We start from the raw sequence: 22841 nt of genomic DNA, 5'->3' as shown, positions 1-22841 counted from the left end.
TTTTAAGTATAAGCCTTTTTTTTTTTTTTTTTTTTTTTTTTTTTTTTTTTTAAGGTTGCAGCAGCAGCCCCGTGTGTACGCCTGTGCGTAACCGGGAGAGGGGGAGTGGAGCGGGGAAGGAAGAGGGAGGGCGGGTGGAGGGGGGGGGGGAGAGGAGGTAAAGAGTGAAGCGGGGGGTGTGTGCGGGGCGGCCGCGAACGGGACGCGGGGCGGTGCGGGGCGGTGCGGGCAGCGCGGGGCTCCGGCCGCAGCCATGGGGCCCCCGCGGCCCGGCGGGGGCTGAGCGGGGAGCGGAGACACCTGGCCCCGCGCGGAGCCCCGGAGGGGGGGGGGGGGAGGGTGAAGAAATTAAGGGGGAAGATTTGGGGCGGGAGGGAGGGGAGGGTGGGGGGTTGGGGGGAGCGGCAGCACCATTATCCGGCCCCGCTCCGAAAGTGGCTTCTCCGCCTCCCTCCTCCCGGAGCCCGAGCGGCGGGGCGAGGAGATCCTGAGGAAGTGCGGGGTGAAAAAAAACCCAACAGAGAGCACCCGCGGCGGGCGGGCAGGGCTCGGCGGGCCGCGCTGCGAGCGGCCATCTCGGCTGGGAGCAGCCATGGAGTTCCCGGGCGGCCGCCCCTGAGCAGGGCCGGGACGGCGGCGATGACAGCGGCGTGAGGGGCTCTGCGCATCCCCATCCCATCCCGTCCCCGTCCCCATCCCACCCGCCCCGCCCCTCCCCGCCGCCCCCCGCTGCCAGGCGCAACTCTCCGCGGACGCTGCTCCGGCAAAGGTGAGGCTGCGCGGGGGGAGGCGGATGGGAAGGGATGGGGAGGGAGGGGGGGGGAGAGGTTGGTGCTGATGGGGGGGGGGGGGGGGGGGGGGGCATTTCGCAGCGCTTCGCTTTTTTTTTTTTTATTATTATTTTAATTATTTATTTTCCTATCTCCTCTATTTATTTATTTATTTACTCGTCTCTCTCTCCTCCCGGCTGGGGGATGTGCGGCATTTCCAGGGGGCGGATTGCGCATGTTGGTCCCTTCCCCGGTTTTAAAGTGCGCGAGGCGAGAAGCGGCGGGGATGTAAACACGAACTTTTCCAGGTTCGCCCCGCAGCTTTTTCTTCCTTTTTTTTTTTTTTTTTTTTTCCTTCCCCCCCCCCCCCGCAACCCCTCCCCTTGTATTCCCCCGAAATTAATGACTGCGGCAACGGTTGTGCGGACGGACCGCTCTCCGCGTTTCCAGGGGGCTCTGCGCGTTACCGGTGGCGGGGGGGTGGGGGGGGGGAAGCTCGGAGGGGGGGGGGGCCGTAGGGGCTGTGCCCGGCGGCGCGAGGATCGGAGGCGTGGCGGCCGCCTCCTGCCCCCCCCCTTCCCCCGTCCGCCCCAGCGCTCCGCCGCCCCCGGGGCCGCCCGGCCCCTTCCCCACCTGCCACCATCGGGGGGGTGGGAATAACCCTCATAGCTGTGAACCCCGAGCGCTTACGGAGCGAGGAAGGGGCTGAAGGCATCTGGAGGAAAAACCCTCAGCTCGTCCCCCCCTCTGCCCCCCGCACCGAGCGGTGTGGAGTTAGGGGCGCTGGGATGGTCGGGAGGGAGGGGGTTTGCTTGGGAAAAATCTGAGAGCTCCGGCTTTCCCCCGGGGGTGAGAGGAGATCGTAGGAACGGGGTTTGACCTTTAAGCGTTTATTGGCTACCGAGGTTAAAATAAGCTCAGATAGGAGCAAAAATAGCTTGCAGAAAGGTTACATCAAAGGTTACGTTTGTTTTCCTTAGGAAAATTGAGGCTGATCTCTAAAAATGAAGCCTTGGAGCACAGAGTGGGAAGGGGACGTGCGAGATTTCAAAGCGGGGAGATGAAATTCATGTGGCTGCTGATGGGGTTTGGGCACCAAGTTCGGAAAGTCGGGCAGGTGGCCCCGCACAGAGGCGGGCACAAGGCCGGCGCGGGGCACTGAGTGCTGGGTTTGGTGCGGGGGCTCCGGTGCGGCTCAGCCCCGTGCGGTGCGGAGAAGCGGGATGGGGATGGCCCCGGGATGGCCCGGCTGATTGCCGGTGCTGTGTCGGGACACGCTGCAGGCAGAATGAGTAATGAGAGGGTAACAAGTCAGGAAAGGAAAGTTAGAAATGTGAGTAATAAAGTTAGAAAAAAAAGAAAATCCCCTGCTAGATTTGGGGCAAAAAAATGGCAAAGCACAGGAAGTAAACGAAGGCTTGTTTTCATTTAAATTTAAATGAGATTAAATGGTGCCCCTAGGAACCGAGACAGCGGCGCAGCTGGAGCGAGAGGCGGCTCCACCTGGGCGCGGGGCTGCGCCGGCAGCCCTTAACCCGCACCCCTCCATCCGCCACTGCTGGCTTCGGGCTGCCCGGGGCTGCGCTGCGCTCCCCGGAGGGTTCGGGACGGAGCAGCGCTGCTCCCCCCGCCCCGGGCGCGGGGCTGCGAGCCCACACGTCCTGCTGGGCTGTGGGCACGCTGCGGGGGCATCCCCGCTCGGAAAGTACGTCGTGTCGTCGGGGAAGTGCGGCCGTCCGGAGCTCCCCGGTCGGTGATGAGAAAAGGCAGCGCCGCCAGGACAGCGGAGCGGGGCTGGAAGCTTCCCACCGCCCCCCCCCTCCCCTCCGTGAGCAGCTTTCTAACAACGTGCCGCTTTCCTAGACAGAGCCGGGAAACGGTTAACGCGGGGGGAGCGCCGGGGGCCGCCCCGTAGCTCCGTGCCCCCCCCCTCAGCCCCCACGCCGGGGCGCACCGGGATGCGCCGGGACGCGGCGGTCCGGAGCCGGGCGGGTGCGCGTGCCGCTGGGGGCACTATTTTCTGTTTGTGTTCCTATTTCTGTGCCGGAGGAACAAACAGGGAAGTGGTTTTCTGCAGTCTCATTGCAGCTCGCAAACACAGCGCATATCTCAGCCGCTGTTGTTGCTCAACTGTCACCGAGCGGAGGTCGCGGTGCGGGGAGCGCGGCGCATCCCCAGCGCTGCCACGAGCCGATGGTCGAGCTCTGCTTTTCCTGCGGATTGTGCGGATTTCTGTGCTGTGTTCCCTGTAGAAGCGAAAACCTGCGCGAATTTCTCTTATCCCAGTTCGGAACCGTTCCCTCGGTGACCCAAAGGGCCGCCGCACGCGGTGCCACCGGGAATCCCCGAACGCACGTGTGATGCACAGGGCGCGGAGCTCGCAGGGAGCTGGGAAACCTCCGCGGTTCCCCTGAGCGAAGGGGCTGAGAAGGGGCTGGCAGAGGGTGAGGAGATGGCCTGAACCCTTTCCTGGTTACTGGTGGGACCTGGGGAACGGCAGGACAGGAGCTCAGGGTTTGGGCAGGTGCTTCTGAGTCTGCCTCCGCTTCTCTGCTCCTCGACTTCTTCCCGTGGGCCGGGCAAAACCGCATCCCCGAGAACTCGCCCTCGTCCCATAGCGGCGATGGGGATGCTTCACACCGGCGCTTCCCTCGGCGGGAATGCTCGATGCAGCGGCACGAGGTATGGCAGCATCCCCATCCGCCGCTCACCCCCGTTCTGTTGCCCATCCCGCGGCTGTTTCGCCCCAGGTCCTGCCGATTTAAATTTGTTTAGGCTGATGGTTGGCCATCGCGTTCCTCGGTTTTGCATTTATTTGCCTTTTTCAGCTGGAACAAAGGCGATGCTGAGCATGTGTTAGTTCGCAATCAGTCCGGTTTTCGGGTTTGCAGGCATTGGCGCAGTCCAGTCGAGTTGCAGACACTTCAGGGGGATGTTCATTTGTTTATAAAAGAAACCCACATCTGTTTCTATTTGAATCTTTTAAGCGAGCATACATAGAAACCTTTCTCCTGGTTTCTGGCTCTGTAAAAGCCAGAGTTTGGGCCAAGTTTGACCTAAGAGCGACCTTTTCAAAGTATTACAAATTTTTTTGGTATTTGTTTATGACTTTAATAATGATGCCATGTGGAGAACGGGTCAGTTAAAGGTGAAATTAGCTCCTAATGTAAACGGAGGATTAATTTTGGAGCAATGCACTGCGTTTTGTGGAGACTTTGAATGGCTCTGTAACACAGAGTTGGAGGCTGGTGGGGGGAGGAACGGGCAGAGAGAGCTTCGGGGTGCGAGGGCTGGGATGCGAGCAGCAGGGGTGGAGGGATGCCAGCAGGGTGCCCAGCCACCATCAGACCTTATAGCCCTGAGCTCCAGGTGGGGAAATTGCCCAATTACCCTTTTTCTACAGTAAATTCCTCTGTTAAGTACGGCAGTTTACTACTGTTTGGTGGGCTCTGGAAGATGAGCTCTTCAGGAAACTGCGTCCTGGAAGTTACTTTCTGAAAGGTCTGCCCGAGCTTTGGGTTTCAGCTTTGGGTTTCGTCCCTTGTTTCCCTTCTTGCAGGCGGTTGGTGCTGCTGTGTGCTGTCCCCTGCCCAGGCTGGAGCTGCCTTTTGGTGCTGCTGTGTTCAGAGATGCCCATACGTGGCTCAGTCAGGGGTTTCGTTCAGTGCAATTGAAATGCAGTTTAGTTCAGAGGATGCTCTCTTGGTTCCTGTCCTATGGGGGCAAAAATGATTTGTTGAAATAGAGCCGCAATTTAACCTGTGGTGTTGAGCCGCTTCTGCATGTGAGTACAAACTCATCCCACAAATACCCCATGGCCACAGGCAGCCTCAGCCCTGACCCCTGTGCTGGGCTCTGAAGATGCAGGGCAGGGCAGTGATGCCAATGGTGCTGTCTTGCTATAAAGCCAAAGATGGGAGAACTGGAAATGTCTTTGGGCCTCAGTAGCATTCCTGTGCTCCAGCTCAGGCGGTTCTTTTACCTGTTGGTGTTGGTTTATAGGCTGTCAGTGTTGGGCAGCTCCATGGATCAGTAAGCACAGCTCCATCGCTGTGCTCCAAGAGCCAGCCAGTGGAGCCAAGCACTCAGGTAGCATTTCCACTGAAAGAAAGCAAGCTACGAATAAATCTGCCTTCAGTATCCTCTTTCCCCAAGTGAAACCTAATGGTTGCTTGGAACTCAGCTGGTTTAGTAACAGCTGCTAACCTGGGAATCACTGGAGGAATGCATCAGTATTGCCATATTCTCAAGGAACGTTTTTAATGGCGTTTTGACAGGGCAATGCCTTGCAACAGCCCCAGTAGTTAAAATGTTTATGGTGGTGCTTTGTGGTATTATCCCTTCTATTGGTGTGGTGAAGCACAGTGTACAGATCGTTGGGTACAGGTGCTGTGAGGGCCTCATGGGAGCAGTGGGGAACTGTGCCCAAGTGGAACTCCTCTGGTGTGTGTGGTGTGCTGCTGCTGAACCACACAGAGCAGTTGTGTCCTTCCCCTGGAGCACAGAATCTCTGTGCCTCATGTTCTTACAGTGTTCTTACAGAAGGCACCAGGGAGGATTCCATGGGGTTGGTGCCTGCAACCTGTGGCTCTCAGCAGGGTGGTCCATGCGTAGCACTCCATCAGAGCCCTGGAGGTGGGACCACGCTGATCACCACCTGCTGAACCCTGAGAAACCAAGCTCTTCACAAGTGAAAACCTATGCTTTCATTTTCTTTTTGTCCTCCGTTTTTGTTTTTTTTTTTTCCTCCTTTTTCCCAAGCACCTGCTAACACAGGTGCTCACACAGGTGCTTCCCCTTCAGCTCTGCCTGCTCAGCTCCCAAGTAGAGGGAGTGCTGCTCTCAGGCATGCCTGCCTTGTTCTGAGCCCCCTGCAGCGCTGCCCTGTGCCCATCTCATCCAGGAGGTGCAGTGGCAGCAGCTGGGAGCTGCCCAGCAGTGCTGGAGGAGGTCTGGGCTGCGGGAAGCATGCTTCAGGCAGTAGATACATCACAGCTCTTAAAAGAAGTCAGTGCAGCCCAAGTGGGAAGATGACTCAGAGGGTAAAACCCCAGGCTCGTTGCACAGGGATCCTCTTGAATTCAGTGCTGCATGGACTTCCCCTGCAGAAATATGAAGAATGCACAGAGTTTCCATTCCTGTAGCTGTGCACTTCCCACAAGCACAGCCTGGTAGTTCTGGGCACAGCCTCCGGGCCCTGCAGCCTCATGGGGCATCACTCAGTGTGGAGCTGCACGGGGCCCTGGGGCTGTGTGTGCTGCAGAGCACTGCTCTGAGCAGCCACTGTGTGTTCGCTGTACTGCCTGAGAGCAGGCAGAGCTGGGGAAGAAGTGCAGCCACGTGCTGATAAATAAAAACCTAGTGGGGATTTTGCATGTCCTTTTTGGAGCTCTGGGTGCCCTGTTGGGGGGTGGCACCCAGGGCAGGCAGGCAGGGGTGCAGAGAGGGGGTCTGGGCGTGGGGTGTAATGTCCTGTTCTTTTTTGTTGCAGATGGAAGAAAAACGACGGAAGTACTCGATCAGCAGTGATAACTCAGACACCACTGACAGTAAGACCTTTGATTTGAGACTTTGGGCGAGACAACTGAAGTGGTTCACCTCCAGGAGGGAAAGCGTTGGAATAATTACTTTGTAAAGAGCTGAGGAAGCTGTGTTTGCTCCATTTGCTGGAGATTTGCTTCACAATGAATTGCACGTGGGGTTGGGTTTGTCAGAAGTGCAGCACTGATGTACAGCAGAAGCTGATAGCAATGGAAATGTTGGGCTGTAGGCTCCTTGTTCTGCTGGAAGTCCCCCACTCATGCAGGGAGCTGTGCCTTGAGCCCGTCAGGCCTCAGCTGAGCTGTGCTGGGAGGCTTCTGTTGGGGTCAAGGTGAAGCCCAAGCCTTCCAGTTCCCTTCCTGTGAGCTGAGGAGGGATGTGGGAAAAGGGACAGGGCTCAAGCCAGCAAAGCTTGCAAGCCCACGCTTGCTGTCAAGCACATACCTCACTTCATCCTCATTCAGCAGAGCGCAGAAGCATGTGCTCAACAATAAACATGTGCAAATGTGCTGAATTTTGGCTATAAATAGAGTGCTTTCCTCTCCTACTTATTGCAGGGCTTTGCCCGCTGCAGCAGCACCGCTGAACCACGTTGGGGGTTGAGGCATCTTTAGCATGGCATAAAACATTGTGCCCTTATCTCTGTTGGACTTTGATACTTGTGCTGCAGGTGATAGTGAAGCTGTTGTCAAATGCACTCCTGCAGGATAACTGTAAACAGAAGGATGACCTCTTTGCTGTGCCTTTGCTCAGGAGGCGTGGTGGTAGTGGTGATCTAAGCCTGTGTAATTGCAGTGCCACGTGGCACTGGTTTGACATTGGCTTATAGGCACGGTGTGGTTTAGGCCTTCAGTGGTAAAAGCAATGGTCAGTAGATCTATTGACAGCCAATTTGGTGTGCTCCCAAAATACTGTTATGCATCTGGAGGGATCCAGTTGTACAAAAGATGCCACCATCAATTAGTTTATCATTTACTGTCACCAAATGAAAACAGCTTTTTTCTTGATGCTGGCAGTAGTAGTAGTAGTAACACAGGTGAGCTGGAAATAGTAATTAATAACAGAGCTCCCATTGCATTTCAGGCTTCAGCAGCCATTGCCTCATGGAGGTGGTAGCAGCAGTGGTAGTGCTGCACGAGTCAGGACAATGAGAGTCCATTCATAATAATCCTGGAGTAAAGCAATCCCAAATCCCACAGCAAATACTCTCCTACTACTGATGTGTGCTGTCGTGTGCAGAGGGGGCTGCTGAGCTGCATGCAGTATGGAAGTTACTGATCCTGCTGCTGGCAAGGAAGTTTTGTACTCGTGGTCACTATCTTTTCTGCCAGAGTCTGAAGTCCTTGAGTGATTCAGGGCCTTCACTTGGAGAATCCGTGCTGGAACAGTTCAATCTCCTCCCTGAGTGGTGATTCCAGGAGATCCCTGGCTTACTCCCTGATGGAAGCCATTTGTTCTTATGGCTTTGGGCAGTTCTGATGTCTTCTCTTGAGAACAGTTTTCTTAAGTTCAAGGGGCTCTGTTTCATCGTCTGTGGCATCAGGAAAGCGATGCTGATCTGTTCTGGTGAAGCACCCTGAGATGTGCACAGCTGTAATGCCACACTGGGGTTTATCACCTCCTAGCATTGTCCAGGTTTGGCTTGGGGCTGTAGGGGCAGCAGTGACACAGGCAGTGATGCAGACAGAACTTGGTCTCTTTGTTGGGTAACATCTCTTCTGCCTTCTTGCAGGTCACACCACATCCGCGTCCAGATGCTCCAAAATCCCCAGCACCAAATCCAGCTGGTCCCGGCAGAAGGAGAAGAAGCCCTCTGAGGTATACAGTGTGAAGTGCTGCCCAGGACCTGATCTCCTGGTTCTCAGAGGGGCCCTGTTCATGCAGATGGGGTTTGGAGGTGGCCCTAGGCTGATATCCCGGGCTTGGTGCCCACCTGGTGCCCTTTGGCTGTGCCTTGCTGCCCTTGCATGGCTCAACTCCGTTTCCAATAGACATAGAAACTATACTGAGCACAAGCTGTTATTGTAGCAACTGCTCTGCTTAGTGGCAGTCATCTTCATTCCCAGAGCGGTGTGAGCAAAGCCAGAGTGACATTGCTCACACGTTTCCATCCAGACCAGTGTCCAAACAGAGCTAAGTTTAGCTGAAGGTGGAGCTGGCAGGGCTGCAGCCTCCCTGAATGCAGGCTGTAAATCCTGCCTCTAGCTGCTGCGCTGTGCTGCTCCTGGGCTGTGGCCCGGTGAGCACAGACCTTTGTAACATCCCCCCTTTGCTTTGAGTTGAGATTTTGAGGTTTTCCTGTGGTCACTGCCTGAGTTACAGCTGCGCTTAGTTTTTATCGCTGTGACAGATTTACACTGATGTATCTAATGTGTTGGCAGTGGACAGGGGTTTAAAAAGCCCAGGTTGCTTGTGCCTTAAGGGCTAAGGAGCTGCTGTGACCGCTGAGGTACTTGGGAACTCTACAGCAAACAAAGAGCCCAGGTACAGGTGTCAGTGCCTGCTGACAGCTGGGAATGTTGCTTTGTGGTTATCAGTGTGTCTCTCAGAATGAGCGATGGGGGGTTCTGTGAGCTGAGGCCCGGGTACAGAGACGATGTCTGGGGTATCTCCCCCTGCTGAGACACCATCACCCCTCCATGAGATGGCACTAAGGATGGGGGTGAGCCAGGTGTGCACCCTGTGGACGTTACTGGGCTGTGTCTGCGGCACCCAGCGGGACATTAGGGCCTGTGAGGACCAGGTTCAGAGCATGCAGCCCTGGAGCAAGCAAACTGGAGCAGAGCTTGGCAGTGCAATGCTGGAGGACTGTTCTGGGTTCATGTAAGTGTTGAGGCAGAGTGATCCACAGCAGCACATTAGCATCGGAACTGCAGGGACCTGGGGAAGGCGACACGCAGTGCCGCACACTGGAGATGGGCCAGGACGCTCAAGCTGACAAACCAACTATAAAAGTTCAGTGGGAACCTGAGCAGATGTGAGCTGTCTGGATCTCAGCTGGAATTCCCCATCTTGCATCTTCCCTGCAGTTGCTGGGTGCAATGCCAGCCGGGTTCAGCTCTGGGTGGAAGCCAAGGGCTTGGCTGGGCATCATCGGCACGGCCCAGGGCACACAGCAGGGGTGTGGAGGTCTCCTCAGTGAGCATTGGTTTGTGGATTTCCGCTACAATAGCATCTTCCAAACCATCCCCAGCTGCCTCGTGTCCTGCTGTGGCCTTGGCACCCTGGGCATGCTGTGCCGGTGCTGAGCTGCAGCAGTGGCCCATTTCTGTCCATTGGACGTGCTGCAGGGCCTTGTGCAGGGAGATTTTTGGGCATAAAGCCAGGTGGGCATCCTGTGCTGGAATGGCAAATATGGAGAAGAGCAAAACCCTCAACACGCCGCTGTCAATCCTGCTTAACGTGAAATAGCCAGGTGCTATTGATCATCATACTGAGGATGGAGAAGTTAACAAGGAAAGCACAGTGAAGCTATTGGACATCACATGCTGCCATACAGCCAGCTTCAGTCATTTTGGGGTGATGCAGTTGTTTCAAACACCAGCCTAGACTCAGATTTGCACATGGCTGCTGGCTTTGCAAGGTTCCAAGCAGCACTCTGTGCACTGCCAGCTCCCCAGCACAGGCAGCTCAGGCACAGCTTGGGATGCAGGGACAGTGGTGTTGGGGGACAGCCTGAGGATCACCCCCGACTTCTGCTGTCCCTCCCAAAGTTGTGTCCCTGTTTCCCTGCAAGAGGGCTAGAGAAGGAACTGCCATCTGCATTCCCCTGGCAGCGTTCACAGGAGATAAAAAAAAAAATCAGAAGCATTAGTGTTACATAGTTATTAGCTGGGTCAGGGGGTGATGTTTATTATGAAAGGCTCTGTGAGAAGGGATTAACTACGCACATTAAAAACCACCCAATACGAGGCATCTGGAAAAACAAGCTTCTTTACATGGAAAAGTACTGAGCTGTTTGTAAACATCCGCGATGGTGGCCATTGCCAGGGAGGGTGATTATATTTATCTGTGCATGTCACAGGGCTCTGCCTGGGCTCTCTCCCGATGTGTCCCAGACTTTGGGCTCTGTGAAAGCTCACAAAGGTGGCAGCCATCCCCGTGCTCACCAGGCTGCTGGCAGGGAAGCCTCAGGGTTGAGGATGGAGTGAGGCAGCTCCTTGCATCAGCAGTGCCTGATTGCATTAATCTCCTGATTGCATTTATCTCATTAGGGCTCATTCATCCCTGGACATGGGCTGGAGAGAGCAGGGTTCCTGCAGTCCCAGGTGCTGCTGCCCCAAGCAGTTCTGTGGGGTGTAGGGATGCTGCTGGTGGCAGCAGGGTAGAGGATGTGCTCTCAGCTCCTCCTGGTTCTTGATGCTGAATCTGGAGCAGGGATGAGATGTGCCTGAAGTATGGATTTTTGCTTCTCGTGCGATCCTGCCCCAGCCATAGGGCTGTGGGGATGCAAGCATAAGCCTCGCTGGGTTTGATGGCAGTCGTCAGCCCTCTATCCTGTTTCTGACAGGGAACAGTTGTCAGTGTCTAAGCAGAGGATATAAGAACAAGGCAAGTGTGTAATGATGCTCGCCGGTTACATCCTGCAGCTCCCAGCCATCAGCGGCCTGGGGACTCTCTTGGATGCTACATCTGAGTCACTGCGTTAGCCAGGATGTTAGTCATTAGCTTCTGAACTATTCGGGATCCAGAGCGCTGCCACGAGCTGCACTGCTGGAATGCTTTGTGGGGGCAGAGGTACCTGCTGCCCTGGCTCGCCCTGCTGCCTGCCACAGCTCTGCTGTCAGCTCTCCCCGTGCAGCTGCTGCTCATCTCACCCAGTGTCAGCACTGCCCCTCTCGCTCAGACCCATCCTGTTGGGGATCTCAGGACTGCAGCTGCATGCTGTCTTCAGGATGAGGGGGAAGCTGTGGATTTATGCAGTTTACATTATTTTCTGCTTTTTTCCTTTAGATATGACTTCCGTGTTGGGAAAGATGTCTTTTTCCATCTCTTTACACGCACTTAACCCTTTTTAAACGCCCTCATTTTTATATCATTTACCTTCTAGGAAGCAATTATTGTTGCACCGCTTCTCTCTGTGTTGAAATCTTTTCCCATTGCAGTAGGTACGTGCTGCTACAGGGCGCTGTGAATTTAGACCCTGGGCTCTCCGTGCTTTAAGAAAGACATTTGTAAGAGGCCATATGGCCAGGCAGGGCTGGATATACTTCTACTGTGCTGAATTAAGAGAAAATATGCCACTGCTGAAAGGTTGGACTGCGGTGCCTTTGTCGCTTTTCCCAAGCCAGCGTGGTTCTAACAGATTAATGCCATTGTCTTTTGAATGCTGAGAAGGGCAGGATGAAAATGCTTCTAGTTCCTATTTTAAATTCTCTTGTTCGTTGGGTCTTTAACATTCAGCATTTCAAGAGGAAACAAGAATAGATTAAGAGATAGCGGCCTGGATCCCAAATGAACACGAGAGTAAGTATTTTTCTCCCCACAGGCAGATAATATCACGGCTTACAGACACGCATCAGGCACTGCCACGTTTTTGAGCCCTGCTACTGCACATTGCTGCTCTGCTCCTTTTGGAACGGGCCAGAAGAGTGTGACAGAATGCCTGGGAAATGAGATGGGGAGGGAGCCGGGTGGGCAGCCAAGGGCTGGACCCGCAGAGGTGCCAGCTCCAGCTGATACGAAGACAGTTTGTCCAACCAAAAGATATTCCCAGGGCTCCCATTGTTCTCATTGTTTTCTCTTTCTCTCAAAATCCTTGTGACTCATGAGCTACAGCAAACAATTTTCTGCTTGAAAGAATGAAGGGCTCATCGCATTGCTGAAGGGAGGAGAGACCTGTGGGATGGGTGAGACCTCGTGGAATGGGTGGTGATGGAGGAGTGGTGTCGAACCAGAACCCGAAGAAAACCTTTCGTCTGAGCTTCCAGAACTGCTTCATGCTGAGAACCATTGCTGCACAACCGCAGAAGAAATGGTGCCTAATGCTCCCAGTGCTGCTCTGGAGCTTACAGGGATGCTGCTGCACATGCTGGGTGTTGGAGGGGGCTGCGCTCTGCAGCGTGGAGCACTTGGGAGAGGTTCATTTTTGCAGAACCTTTTGGGGGTGCAAACACCAGTGTGCACAAACAAGAACCTGTACAAGGATTGCTACCACTGCGCAGAACCCGGCGTGGTCCCCGGGCTCGCTGCACTTCTCATAGCTAATTAAAAGCAGCGCTAGACGAGTGTTTCTTTAGTTTAGATTTAAAGACCAAGACAGATTCAGCTTCTTGGCTCTCGCCCAGCAGCTGATCTCATATAAGTGGAAAGCAGTTAGTAAAGGATGTGAATCTGATGTTCTCGGGTCAGCGTGTGGGGCTGGTGGGGTAAGTGGCAGCTTTGGCCCCGCTGTGTGCCGCCTCTAAAAGCACAGTCCTTGTGTTACGTGGAGCTGAGCAGTGGTGAGCTCGGCTCATTGCTGAATTGAGGAGGTTTGTAGGCGAGTGTAAAGACCTTGACATTGATATGGGGATCTCAGAGAGGCTGTGGAAAGGTACAAAGGCAGGGCTGATGGGCAGAGATGAAATGCAGAACTGGAGGAGGATGCTTTTTGTGCAGTGCAGACCCACATTGGGCTGAGCCCTGGCTACAGCCCCAGGTCACAGGAGGGGACATTTGGGTTGCTGGCGCAGTCACCCAAGAATACCCTTCTGGAGCCAGGCAAAGTGAGAAATTAGGATGTCAGAATCAGAAGTTATGTTGTTTCTCATTAATGTAGTCTTTGGTTTTAGTTGAGAGAGATCAATATGGCTTTCGCTTCACAACAGTGAACTACAGAAATAATAACAAAGATGGATATATCCTTGGGTAATGTGATGGCTCTTGAATTGCATTGATTTCTCATGTTTCTGGTCCTCTGGGATGGGCTGTCAGCCCAGCATTGTGCGTTGAAGGGATGAGGAAGTGGCAGCAGCGGGTGATAAGGGGCCAGTGGGCAGCAAGCGACATGATGGCCCCGTCACCCTTTGGGAAGTCACCACTGCCCTGTGTGCCAGCGGTGTGGGTTGATGCCCTGTAGGTCAGCTGGAACCCAGTGGTGAAGCTGAGGAACACGGCAGAGGACAGATGGAGGTCTCCATGATGGGATTCTTTCCTGGAGAAGCTGTTGTGCTGCTCGGGCGGCTCTTGGCAGCACGTGGAAGGAGGCAGGTGCAGGTGTGGCTTCTTCACATTGTTCAGCGGAGTATCATCCAGAGGTACCTGGTGCTCCCAAAGATCCATGGGACGTGTATGGCAGGACTTGACTTAGCTAACAAGAGCTACAGGAGCCTGTAACCCAACGGTCACGTTGACCGGGTGTTTCTGGATGTAAGAGCTCTGCTGGCCGTTGGAATCACACAGTACCATGAAAGCAAAGGGAAGTAATTCACATCTGTAATTTTTGACTGCTGGTTCCATACGGTGTATGACAGTTGGCTGCTCGGTCCCTCTTGGTGCTGCCATTGGCTCCAGGTGCCACCGAGGTGAGCACCCACGGGTCCCTGCAGCATGGCTGTGGCACAGGGCAGGTGGCAGCCGGGCTGCTGAGACAAATTGTGGCTTCCTACGGGAGGGAAGAAACAGTAAACAGTGCTATTGAGGGAAAATTGCTTGTTTTCTGGTACACAACTTTCTCTTCACCGCCAGGTCCTCAGTTCATCAGTGCCCAATTTGTCCTTTATTTAGTTTTCATAAATAATTCAGAAGAGTTTGAGTAGAATAATTGAGTCTTTTCCCAACTCTAATCCCAGACAATTCAAAACAAAAAGACATTTAGATTACAATTTGTGCGTATTAGCTGTTGGGAGATTTCCAGACAACTGATCTGCTTTCCTTTACAATTTCTCTGGCGTTCTATCATTTCTAAAGTGTTCTGCTTTGATAGTTAATAATTTGAGCGTTTCCAGTTCTTCATGAAGAGACAGAGGCATCGCTGTGATAAAGTGCTGGCGTGCTCACTGCCTTTGGAAGTGCGAGCTTATCTGTTTTCCAAGAAGGACTAAATAAATGAAGTGGTAAGATTGCACATCCAGCCCGCGATGCGCCTTATCATCTTTGGGGAAATAGATACAATCGTGCTTATTTGGCTTAAAATTAAAACTCTGCTTCTTTGGGGATGCGAGCTGAAGAGTCAGAAGGGGTGGATTTGGGGAAGAGCCTGTGCTGTGCGGGGGGCAGGAGCTGCAGGGAGGGCTGTGCAGTGGTGAGGTGTGCATGCAGTGTCCTGGCCGGAGCGTGGCCGCGTGCTGCCGTGTAGCAGGGAGCTGCAGCAGGCTGACCTTGTTTTCTTCTTGCTGCCTGGTACACCAACATGCAGCTCTGCAAGGATTATGACTTCTTGCAGACTCCTCGTGCTTAATTAGTGTTGATCTTAATCTTTTTTTTTTTTTTAAATGCACTGACAGCACAGCAAAGCGTTACTGTGGTGCTTGTAGCAAGGAATTTGTTGCAGTGAGAGGCTTAGAGGAATTTGATCTTTCTGACATGGAGCCCCTGTGTGACTGCAGTATGGAGGCTGTTGGTTGTGTTCACTGAGGGATGTGCTGGGGCTGTGCTTGGGCTGCTCAGATCTGCTTTGCAGGGTTTTGAGCATCAATGGGATGGAGGTACCTGCACAGTTCCAGGAGGTCCCAACATAGAAAAGGTTGTATATTGTGTTTAACTCTAATTGGGTTATCAGCTGAGGCTCTGGGGATTAAACAAACTGACCTAAATCCCAGTCTCAGTGGTCTTAGTTAATGTCTAGTTTCCTGCATCTTAGCTAATTTAGTTTCCAAAACACTCCAAAGAGTGTTATCATTGAATTGAAAATGTAAAACCATCCTCTGGCCTCTACTGTGGCTCTCACAAAGCAGCCCTCGATCTGAGGCTGACACTGGAAACGGGCAAAGCAGCACTGAAGGAAACACCTGGTCTGTCCCAGTTCTGCAGAAGGAGCAGTGCTTGGAGCTCGGTGGTGTCCCAGTCTGGCTGCTGGCATCATTGACATCATTGCAGCTAATAGCAGATGGTAGAAAGGAGAAACCATACATTTTCATTTACAATTTATTTTTACCCTGCAATAGACAGGATTGCTCGCGCCGTTGCTGTCAGGCAGTCCCCAGGAAGGAAAGCCTTATTTACCGCAGTGGGTTATTTTGGAATGCTTTTCTCATCGCAGTGCACTGGGGAAAGGCTCTGCAGGGCCAAATGAGAGATGGGAGAGAGCTCATTCCCTGCCCAGGAGTGGGGGTTGTCACACGGAGGGCTCTGTGTCTCCAAGCGGGTTTAGTGGGTCAGGAGCAACCTCTGCGTGTTTGGCTGTGGGCATGGACACAGGCATCTGTATCACCATTTAGCCAGAGATTTTCCTGTTCACTAAGCAAAGAATTTTTTTCCAAGACTGTAAACTCAGCTTTGCCCTCGGGTATGAGGGAGACAATGAGCAAGTGAAACGGCGTTACAGCTCAGCGATGCCTTTGTGTTTCCACCGACCCATCAGGCGGCGGGGAGCCCATCTTCACATACCAGCTCCAAACTCCTCACCCAACCCCACGCTGGTTTTCCGTAGCCATGGCTCCAACTGTGGCCGAAGCAGCAGAGCTGCTGTGGGGATGTTCTGATGCTGATGCTCCCCACTGCAGCAGTTCTGGAGATGGAGTTGCTGTCAGCTGTTGCCAAATAAATCTCTCCAAATGCCTTCTGTTGATTCCAGTAACATCTGGAGTTACCTGCAGGTGTGCAGTGCCAAAACTGGGGCAGGGTCACCCAGAGAGGTGGGCTGTGCTTGCATGCCTGTGGGTGTGCAAAAGCTGCTCATCTCCTTTCATGTCAAGAGTAAGAGGAGCATCTCTTGCCCCAGTTAAAGTGGTAGAAAGCCCATTGCTGTGAGCACCCGGAAAAATGCAGCCCATCACGGCGTCAGGCCAGCGTGGCACATCTGTCACACTGTTGCCCGTGGCCATGCCCCATTTCCTGCCCTCCACCCACTGTTGGTGTTTTCCCTTCGCAGGTTTTCCGCACGGACCTGATAACGGCCATGAAGATCCCCGACTCTTTCCAGCTCAGCCCTGAGGAGTACTACGTGCTGGCAGACCCCTGGCGCCAGGAGTGGGAGAAGGGCGTGCAGGTCCCAGCCAGTGCCGAGGCCATCCCTCAGCCCGTGGTCAGGTAAGCAGCATCCCTGCGCCTTGCGTGCTCGTGGCTGGGGGTTCTGAGCTGGGAAAACCAGAGGGAAGCTGTGAAGATAATATTAGGTTGGATATTAGGAATGATTTCTTCTCAGGAAGAGCGGTCTGGCATTGGAACTGGTGGGGGTGTTCCAGAAACATGGAGATGTGGCACCTGGGGATGTGGTCAGTGGGCATGGTGGGATGAGCTGTGTTGGATGTGGGGATCTTAGAGGTCTTTCCCAGACATAATGGTTCTGTGATTCAGTGCTCAGAGATGTGGAGATTCTCTCCTATGGAGAAGGGCTGAGGCTGTTTGGCCTAGAGAAGGGAGACCTCACTGCAGCCTTCAGAACTTGAGGGTTGCTTGTGGACAGAAGGAGGGTGACTTCTTGCATGGACAGTTAGCAGTAGGACAAGTGAGGATGGCTTTAAATTAAAAGAGAGGAGATTTAGATTGGATATTAGGAGGACATGCTTTACCCAGTGGTGGACAGTCACTGGCATTACTGTGCAGAGCTCTGGATGCCTCATCCCTGGGCGGTCTGGCCAGCACGTGCAGGGTGGGACTGGGGAGGCTGTGAGGTCCCTTCCAGTCCAGCCCCATTCTATGGCTATGATGGAGCTGTATGTCATGATGTGGGGGTGCAGGAGCTGGCCCCTAAATGAAAAACTTCTGTGAGCTGTTCTTACGTGTTGCGAATGTGATGGGGATGCAGAGATTAGAGGGCTGGGGAGCCCAGCATTAGTCAGGCATTTGCGGGACCTTGCATTGGCCTAGATCGGGACCTTGTTAGCTATTTTAAAATGGGGAAGTTTAAAGGAGGCACTAAAACAGCTGCTGAGGCACAAAAGAAATGTGGGCGAGCCACTGCCCCATCACAGCCACGGCTGAGGATGCCGTGGGGGGAGCATGGGGAGCCATGGCACAGGCACTGTGCTGCTGTGGGGTGGGCTGGGGCTGTGTGCTGCTCACAGTGAGGGGTTTGGGGCAGCACTGGTTCCATGGAAGCTCGATTCGTCCACAGCTGCTCTTGCAGCTGCCGGCCCCAGGTCTGATGCAAACTTTTGTGCATACCCCCCCCAACCCCCCAGCTCTCCCCAAGGGAAAACAGAGAAAGAAATGAAACTTTAATGAGTCTGAACACATCAAAAGGGAAGTTGTAAAGGGGGCTGTTGAGTTGATTTAATCCTTAAGAAAAGAGGAGGAGAAAAAAAAAAAAAAATGGAAAAACAACAAAAAAAAGCAGCAAGTAGAATATCTTTTTAAAGTTGTCTTTGATAGCTAACCGCAGCCTGTGCTCATGAGTGCTCTGCTCCCCAGCTGAGTATCATGCTGGGGCTATTTCCAGCTGAGAAGTGATAGCTTGGCAGTGCCCTGCTGGAGGTGCCCTTCTGCAGCTGACCCCAGCAGCATCTGCCTGGCAGTGCTGTGTCTGCTCCCGGGTAGCTGGCTGTGAGCTCTGTGGGCAGATCACACCTCTGTCTGCTCCCCTCCCCTTGTTTCCAGGGCTCCTGAGCACTGGCAGCTCTGTTCTGCTTCCTGTAGGGTTTCTTTGCAGACCAGAACCAAATCACAGAGGCCTTCTGCTCGTGTTGCTCTGTCTCTGTGTGGGTCTCTGCCCAGAGGACAGCTGCATATTTCCCACCGCAGCAAGATGAGCTCATGGCTGTGCAGGTGCCTTTTCTGATGCATCCGTCCCTTTTCTGGCAGGGCAGCACACATGGTGTGGGGTATTCTGTCCCTCTGATGGCATCACTGCCCTAAGTCCTACATCACTTTAGTGCTGTGGGCTGGTGATGCACTGAGCTTTTTGCAGGCTGGAAGCTCAGAGCCCAATGGCTGCTGCTCCTCCAGGGCAAGAGCTGGCACAGCTTCAGGTGCAGCACTGCCAGGGGCAGCATTTTGCTTTGTGCCACATCTCAAAGTGGTGTCACAGAGCATTGCCCATAGAAGTGGGGGGAAATGCACTGAAAGGTGCGTTGCACAGAGCTGCTGCTCTTCTAATCTCTTGCCTGGGTGCTCAGAAGTGCACTCTTCCTCCTTGCGCCTTGCCTCTAGGTTGTGCAAATCCAAAGCTGAAAATGAGATTTTGAAACGTTTTATTTTGCTGGAGCTCTAAAATGTCAAAGCTGTGGGTGAAGCAGAAGGGGAAAGCGCTTTCTTTTAAGGCGTGCTTTCCTCAGAAAGCAGCTGCCTGGAAATGCCTTCACTGAGAACCACCTTAACACGGGGTCCGTTGCAGACTGATGTGAGCCACAGAGGAAGAGCATCCTTTAGCCCCTGTGTCACTGTGCCCTGGTGCCTGGGGCTGGATGCCACCAGCCATGTGTGTGCTGCCTGCACAGCAGAGCCGCTGGGCAGCGTGGAACATTGCATGCTTCCTCACCACAAACCTGACTCATCAGTGCTTAAAAGGAGGTTCATTTTATGCAGCAGCTTGCTTGGGAATTGCCCACAGCCTCAAGGGCAAAGCTTGGCTCTAAAAGCCATTGAAAGGCAAATGAGAGCAGGGAAAATGAGGAGTTAGTTTCTCCCAAGAGTGGTGTTTCCCATTCGTCTGGGTCCCATAGCCAGGAGGTGCCCTGGGCAGCCCAGTAGCAGGGCTGAGCCATGTAGCCCCAGGATGGGTTCACAGATGGGGGAACCCCAGCACAGACATTACCAGGGTGCTGGATGCAGAGTGGGACCATCACAGCTTGAGGTTAAGGGCAAGCAAGTAAGGTGATAAGTAAGCAAGCACCGAATGCAGTTATCCTGGTGGTCTGGGAGTGTCGAAGTGTGGGGACCATTCAGTCACCAGCTGGGAACAAGAACCTTTGGGGCAACCAAAGTTGTCCCAGGGAAGGTTCAGGTTGGGTATTAGGAAAAATTTCTTCTCTAAGCAGTCAGGCACGGACACAGACTGCCCAGGGAGTGGGGGAGTAACTGTTCCTGGAGGTGTTCCAGAGCTGTGGAGATGGTGGCACTTGGGTACGTGGTCATTGACCATGTGGTGGGGGTGATCTGGGTTTGATTTGGGGATTTGAGAGGTTTATTCTAACCTCAGTGATTCTATGGTTTTATGAGCTCTACCTTTCCACAGTTATGCCATGATGAGCTCTGGAGGAAGATGCTCTTTGCTTTCTGCATGGTTTCTTATATGGGGCCACAGAGCCCTTCCCTCACATTGGGTACAGAGCCTGACTCCAGCTCATCCTGGTGCACCGGGAGCATTGTTCCATGTGGCACTGGCCCCTATCTCTGGTGCTGTGCACCTGTAAGTCTTTAGTTCCTTATTTACTGAATCGTTTAACATCTCCCTTCCCTGAGCTGACAGGGATGTGGGCAGGACCTCGAGGCAGCTCTGGGAGCTCACATTAAGCTCCATCAGTATGTGCTGTATACTCTGCTTCCTGTGAATGTGCGCACAGCGGGAGGACGAGCAGGAAGGCTGCTTCTTGCTGGCAGGGTTCCCAGATATTCTTGGCGTCGCAGATCTCTCCTTGCATCGTTGCTGTGGCCCTGTTTGAACAGAAAACAGAAAGTGCTGTGGCAACAGGAAGGAACAAATGCTGGTGGTGGGTCAGTGGGATAGGATGAACGGCTGCCACGCCATCCGGGCAGTGATGTGACCGTCCCCTTTAGTCTCCTCTATCCCATGTCCTCCAGAAGCACAGCTGCAGGTGGAGCAGAGCTCTGGCTGTGCTGTATGATGCTGCTGTGGGAGCCCTGGGCAAAATGTGGGGCTGCCAGGTGTTGAACCCAGGAAGTGCCCCAGCATCTACCACAGTTCTGTTGGAGTGTGGAGCCAGCACACTGCGTCCCAGCCGGGGCTGCGCTTCCTTCCCTCCTTCCTCCCATCCCTCCCTCCCTCCCTCCCGCAGCCGGCTGCCTGCTGCCTGTTGACTCATCAGCAGCTTCCCTCGGGCTTTGCTGCAGAAGGGGCAGGCAAGATTCTGCAGCACTCTGTGTGTCTCTTGGAGCCGTGCTGTTGTTTTAACATGAGATGCCTGGGTTGTATTTTTTTGTTTGTTTGTTTGTTTTTCCCACCCACTGTGGTGAAATTGTGTGAGCTCAGGGCTCCATCAGGTCCATGTGAGTGGGTTCCTCTCTCAGGAGCTGCCGCCCCAGTGGGGGTGTCAGGTTTTGGGGTCCCCACCGTGGGAGAAAAAGCACAGGAGCATCAGCATGGGCTGGGGCACAGCACTGATTTTGTATCCAGTGCTTGGAGAGGGGATGAGCATGATTGCCTTCCTTTGTTACTTCTAATCATTTCTGCTTTACAGCCTGCTTGACAAATCCTCAGGTACGCTTTCAGTGAATCCTCACCTTTATTAGTTTGTTATGGGAAACATGCTAATCCAGCATGTTCTTGCCTAGTGCTGAGCCACTTGGACGTGTGTTCAAAATGTTTGCTTGTTCTCCCTGTGGATGTCTGTGACTTTTGCTGGATGTGGCACATGGCATATCCCAGCAGTAGATGTATGGAAGGAGAGGGCTGGTTTCCACCAACCTTGGGGAGCTCCGTGGAATCTCCACATCTCATTCCATCACCTCCCGTCTCCATCCTCTACCTCATCCCTTCCCCACCCAGAAGTGGGTCCAAGCTCTGCTGCAGTAATTATAGCCCCATCCCCTCGTTGTGGGTTAGTGCGCCTTGCATCCCTGCTGAGTAAGATGAGAAGCTCTCAAGAGCCCCTTGGAGGTGTGAGAGGGCCGGGATGGTCCAGCAGCAGTGATGATGGGATCAGCTGTTCTGTGTCCAGAGCTGCTGTTGGTGATCCCATGGAACTCAGGTGAGAACTGCACTTCTGTGAGCTGAGCTGAGCCTGCAGGACCGTGTCTGCTGCACTTGGCTGAGCTGAGGGAGGGCTGGTGGTAGATTGGAGTTTCTGCAGTGCATTTGAAGAGGATCTGGAAGATGCACCGAGACACGTGTTGCTTTGCAGCAGTGTGGTGGTGGGAAGGCAGAGGTTTCCTCCAGGCCACCCTCTGCTTCTGGTGACTCGGAGTAGGGACTGTCATCCTGTGTTTCAGGGTTCAGTGTTAAAGCAGTGATTCAAAGTGCATTGCAGAGCCTGGCTGCTGCCCATTCAGATTGCTCGCAGCCTTACTTCCACTTGGGTGGGTTTGTGCACAGAGGAGACCTGTGTGCCTGCACCGTGCTGACTAAGGGAGCACGCATCCCTGCGCCCCAGCTTTCGTATGAGCTTCAGCTGCACTCCTTTGGTGGTCACGTGGGGTAGGTTTAGGATTTGGGATTTAGGACTTGGGATGGGGAAGCTCCTGCTTGCAGAACAGCAGATGTGGGACTGCTGCTGTTGCTCATGCCTCCTGTGCTCCCCATTAGTAGGGGTCTAGAAATAAAAGTTGGGCTATTTGCATTATCGAAATAATTGTGGAAGCATTATCTGCCCAAGACAATTAATTCCAGATGCTTTATTGTTAGTAGCATGGCTGGGTTACATGAAGTTACATGAAGAAGCAGCATTTTTTGTCTTTAGCAAACATATGTATGAGTCTCCCTGCCTTCACTGATAGCAGCCCTGAGCTGTGTTACTTTGCTTCCCACCCAGACTCTGCCATGCTCTGGTCAAGCAGAAAAACATCTGTACTCTGTTGGTGGAATCAGAGCTGAGACCTGAATAATTCATCTGTTGAGCTGAGTCTCGGGGAGATTTGGCTTGGAATATAACTGAGAGAGAGACAGGAACATCAGCACTGTAGTCTTCATCTTGTCTGCTGGGTATCGGGCTTTTATATGGTGATAAACAGCTCCAGAGCGAAACTGGAAGAGCTGTCCGGGCTTAACAAGATGGCTGTTTGGTTCCTCCTGCTTGCTTGTTTTCCTCTTTTTAATACATCAAAGAGAAGTGAATTGCTTTCTCCTTAGAGAACTGCATCACACCAGAGGGCTGGAGGGACCTGCTCTGCTCACAGGCTGCTGCCAGAGGAGATTTGAGATGCAGAGGACAAAAGGGAGCGTTTTCCTGATGGTCCCTGTTAACGGTGGCATGGAGATTCCAGGACAAGTTACAGAACCTGTGTGCAGTGTCTGCATCCTAAGGGCCACCCAACCACCTCCCTGCTGTTTGTAACAAAACGGGGCTCTCAGAAGGGGGGGGATTTGCAAACCTGAGCAGCCCAACCGTGGTCAGAGCCACAGTGCCTAAACAAGGATTTTTGCAGCCAGGACATGCGCTGTGCCAGCAGCTGCAAGAGGAGCTGTGCAGGGTGCACCCGCAGAGCAGCGCGGTGGCAATCGCTGTAAACTTGTAAATGCTTTCAGAGCCTGTAATGCTTATTTATTATAGCAACCTCTGCTTGGGGAGCGCTGGGAAAAACCTGGGCTGGTCCCTGCCTGGCTGGGGACACTGA

At 53.5% G+C, this 22841-nt stretch overlaps 1 protein-coding gene across 1 annotated transcript in view; it reads left to right on the top strand.

The window, feature by feature from the left end:
* Nucleotides 1-1005: 1005 nt before the first annotated feature.
* The window catches only part of JADE2 (jade family PHD finger 2), a gene marked incomplete at both ends in the record, with an annotated part of 52566 nt that continues 30730 nt past the window's right edge, over nt 1006-22841 (top strand). Inside the window, 7 exon segments of the mRNA XM_079542155.1 lie at nt 1006-1047; nt 1049-1078; nt 4330-4512; nt 4516-4554; nt 6262-6319; nt 8044-8129; nt 16324-16481. Coding sequence (XP_079398281.1) covers nt 1006-1047; nt 1049-1078; nt 4330-4512; nt 4516-4554; nt 6262-6319; nt 8044-8129; nt 16324-16481 — 596 coding nt within the window.

The sequence above is a fragment of the Tetrao urogallus genome (genome assembly GCF_951394365.1).
Source record: "Tetrao urogallus genome assembly, chromosome: 14".
Lineage (NCBI taxonomy): Eukaryota > Metazoa > Chordata > Aves > Galliformes > Phasianidae > Tetrao > Tetrao urogallus.
Note: the sequence above shows the minus strand (reverse complement) of the source record. Positions and strands in the feature narration are given on the sequence as shown.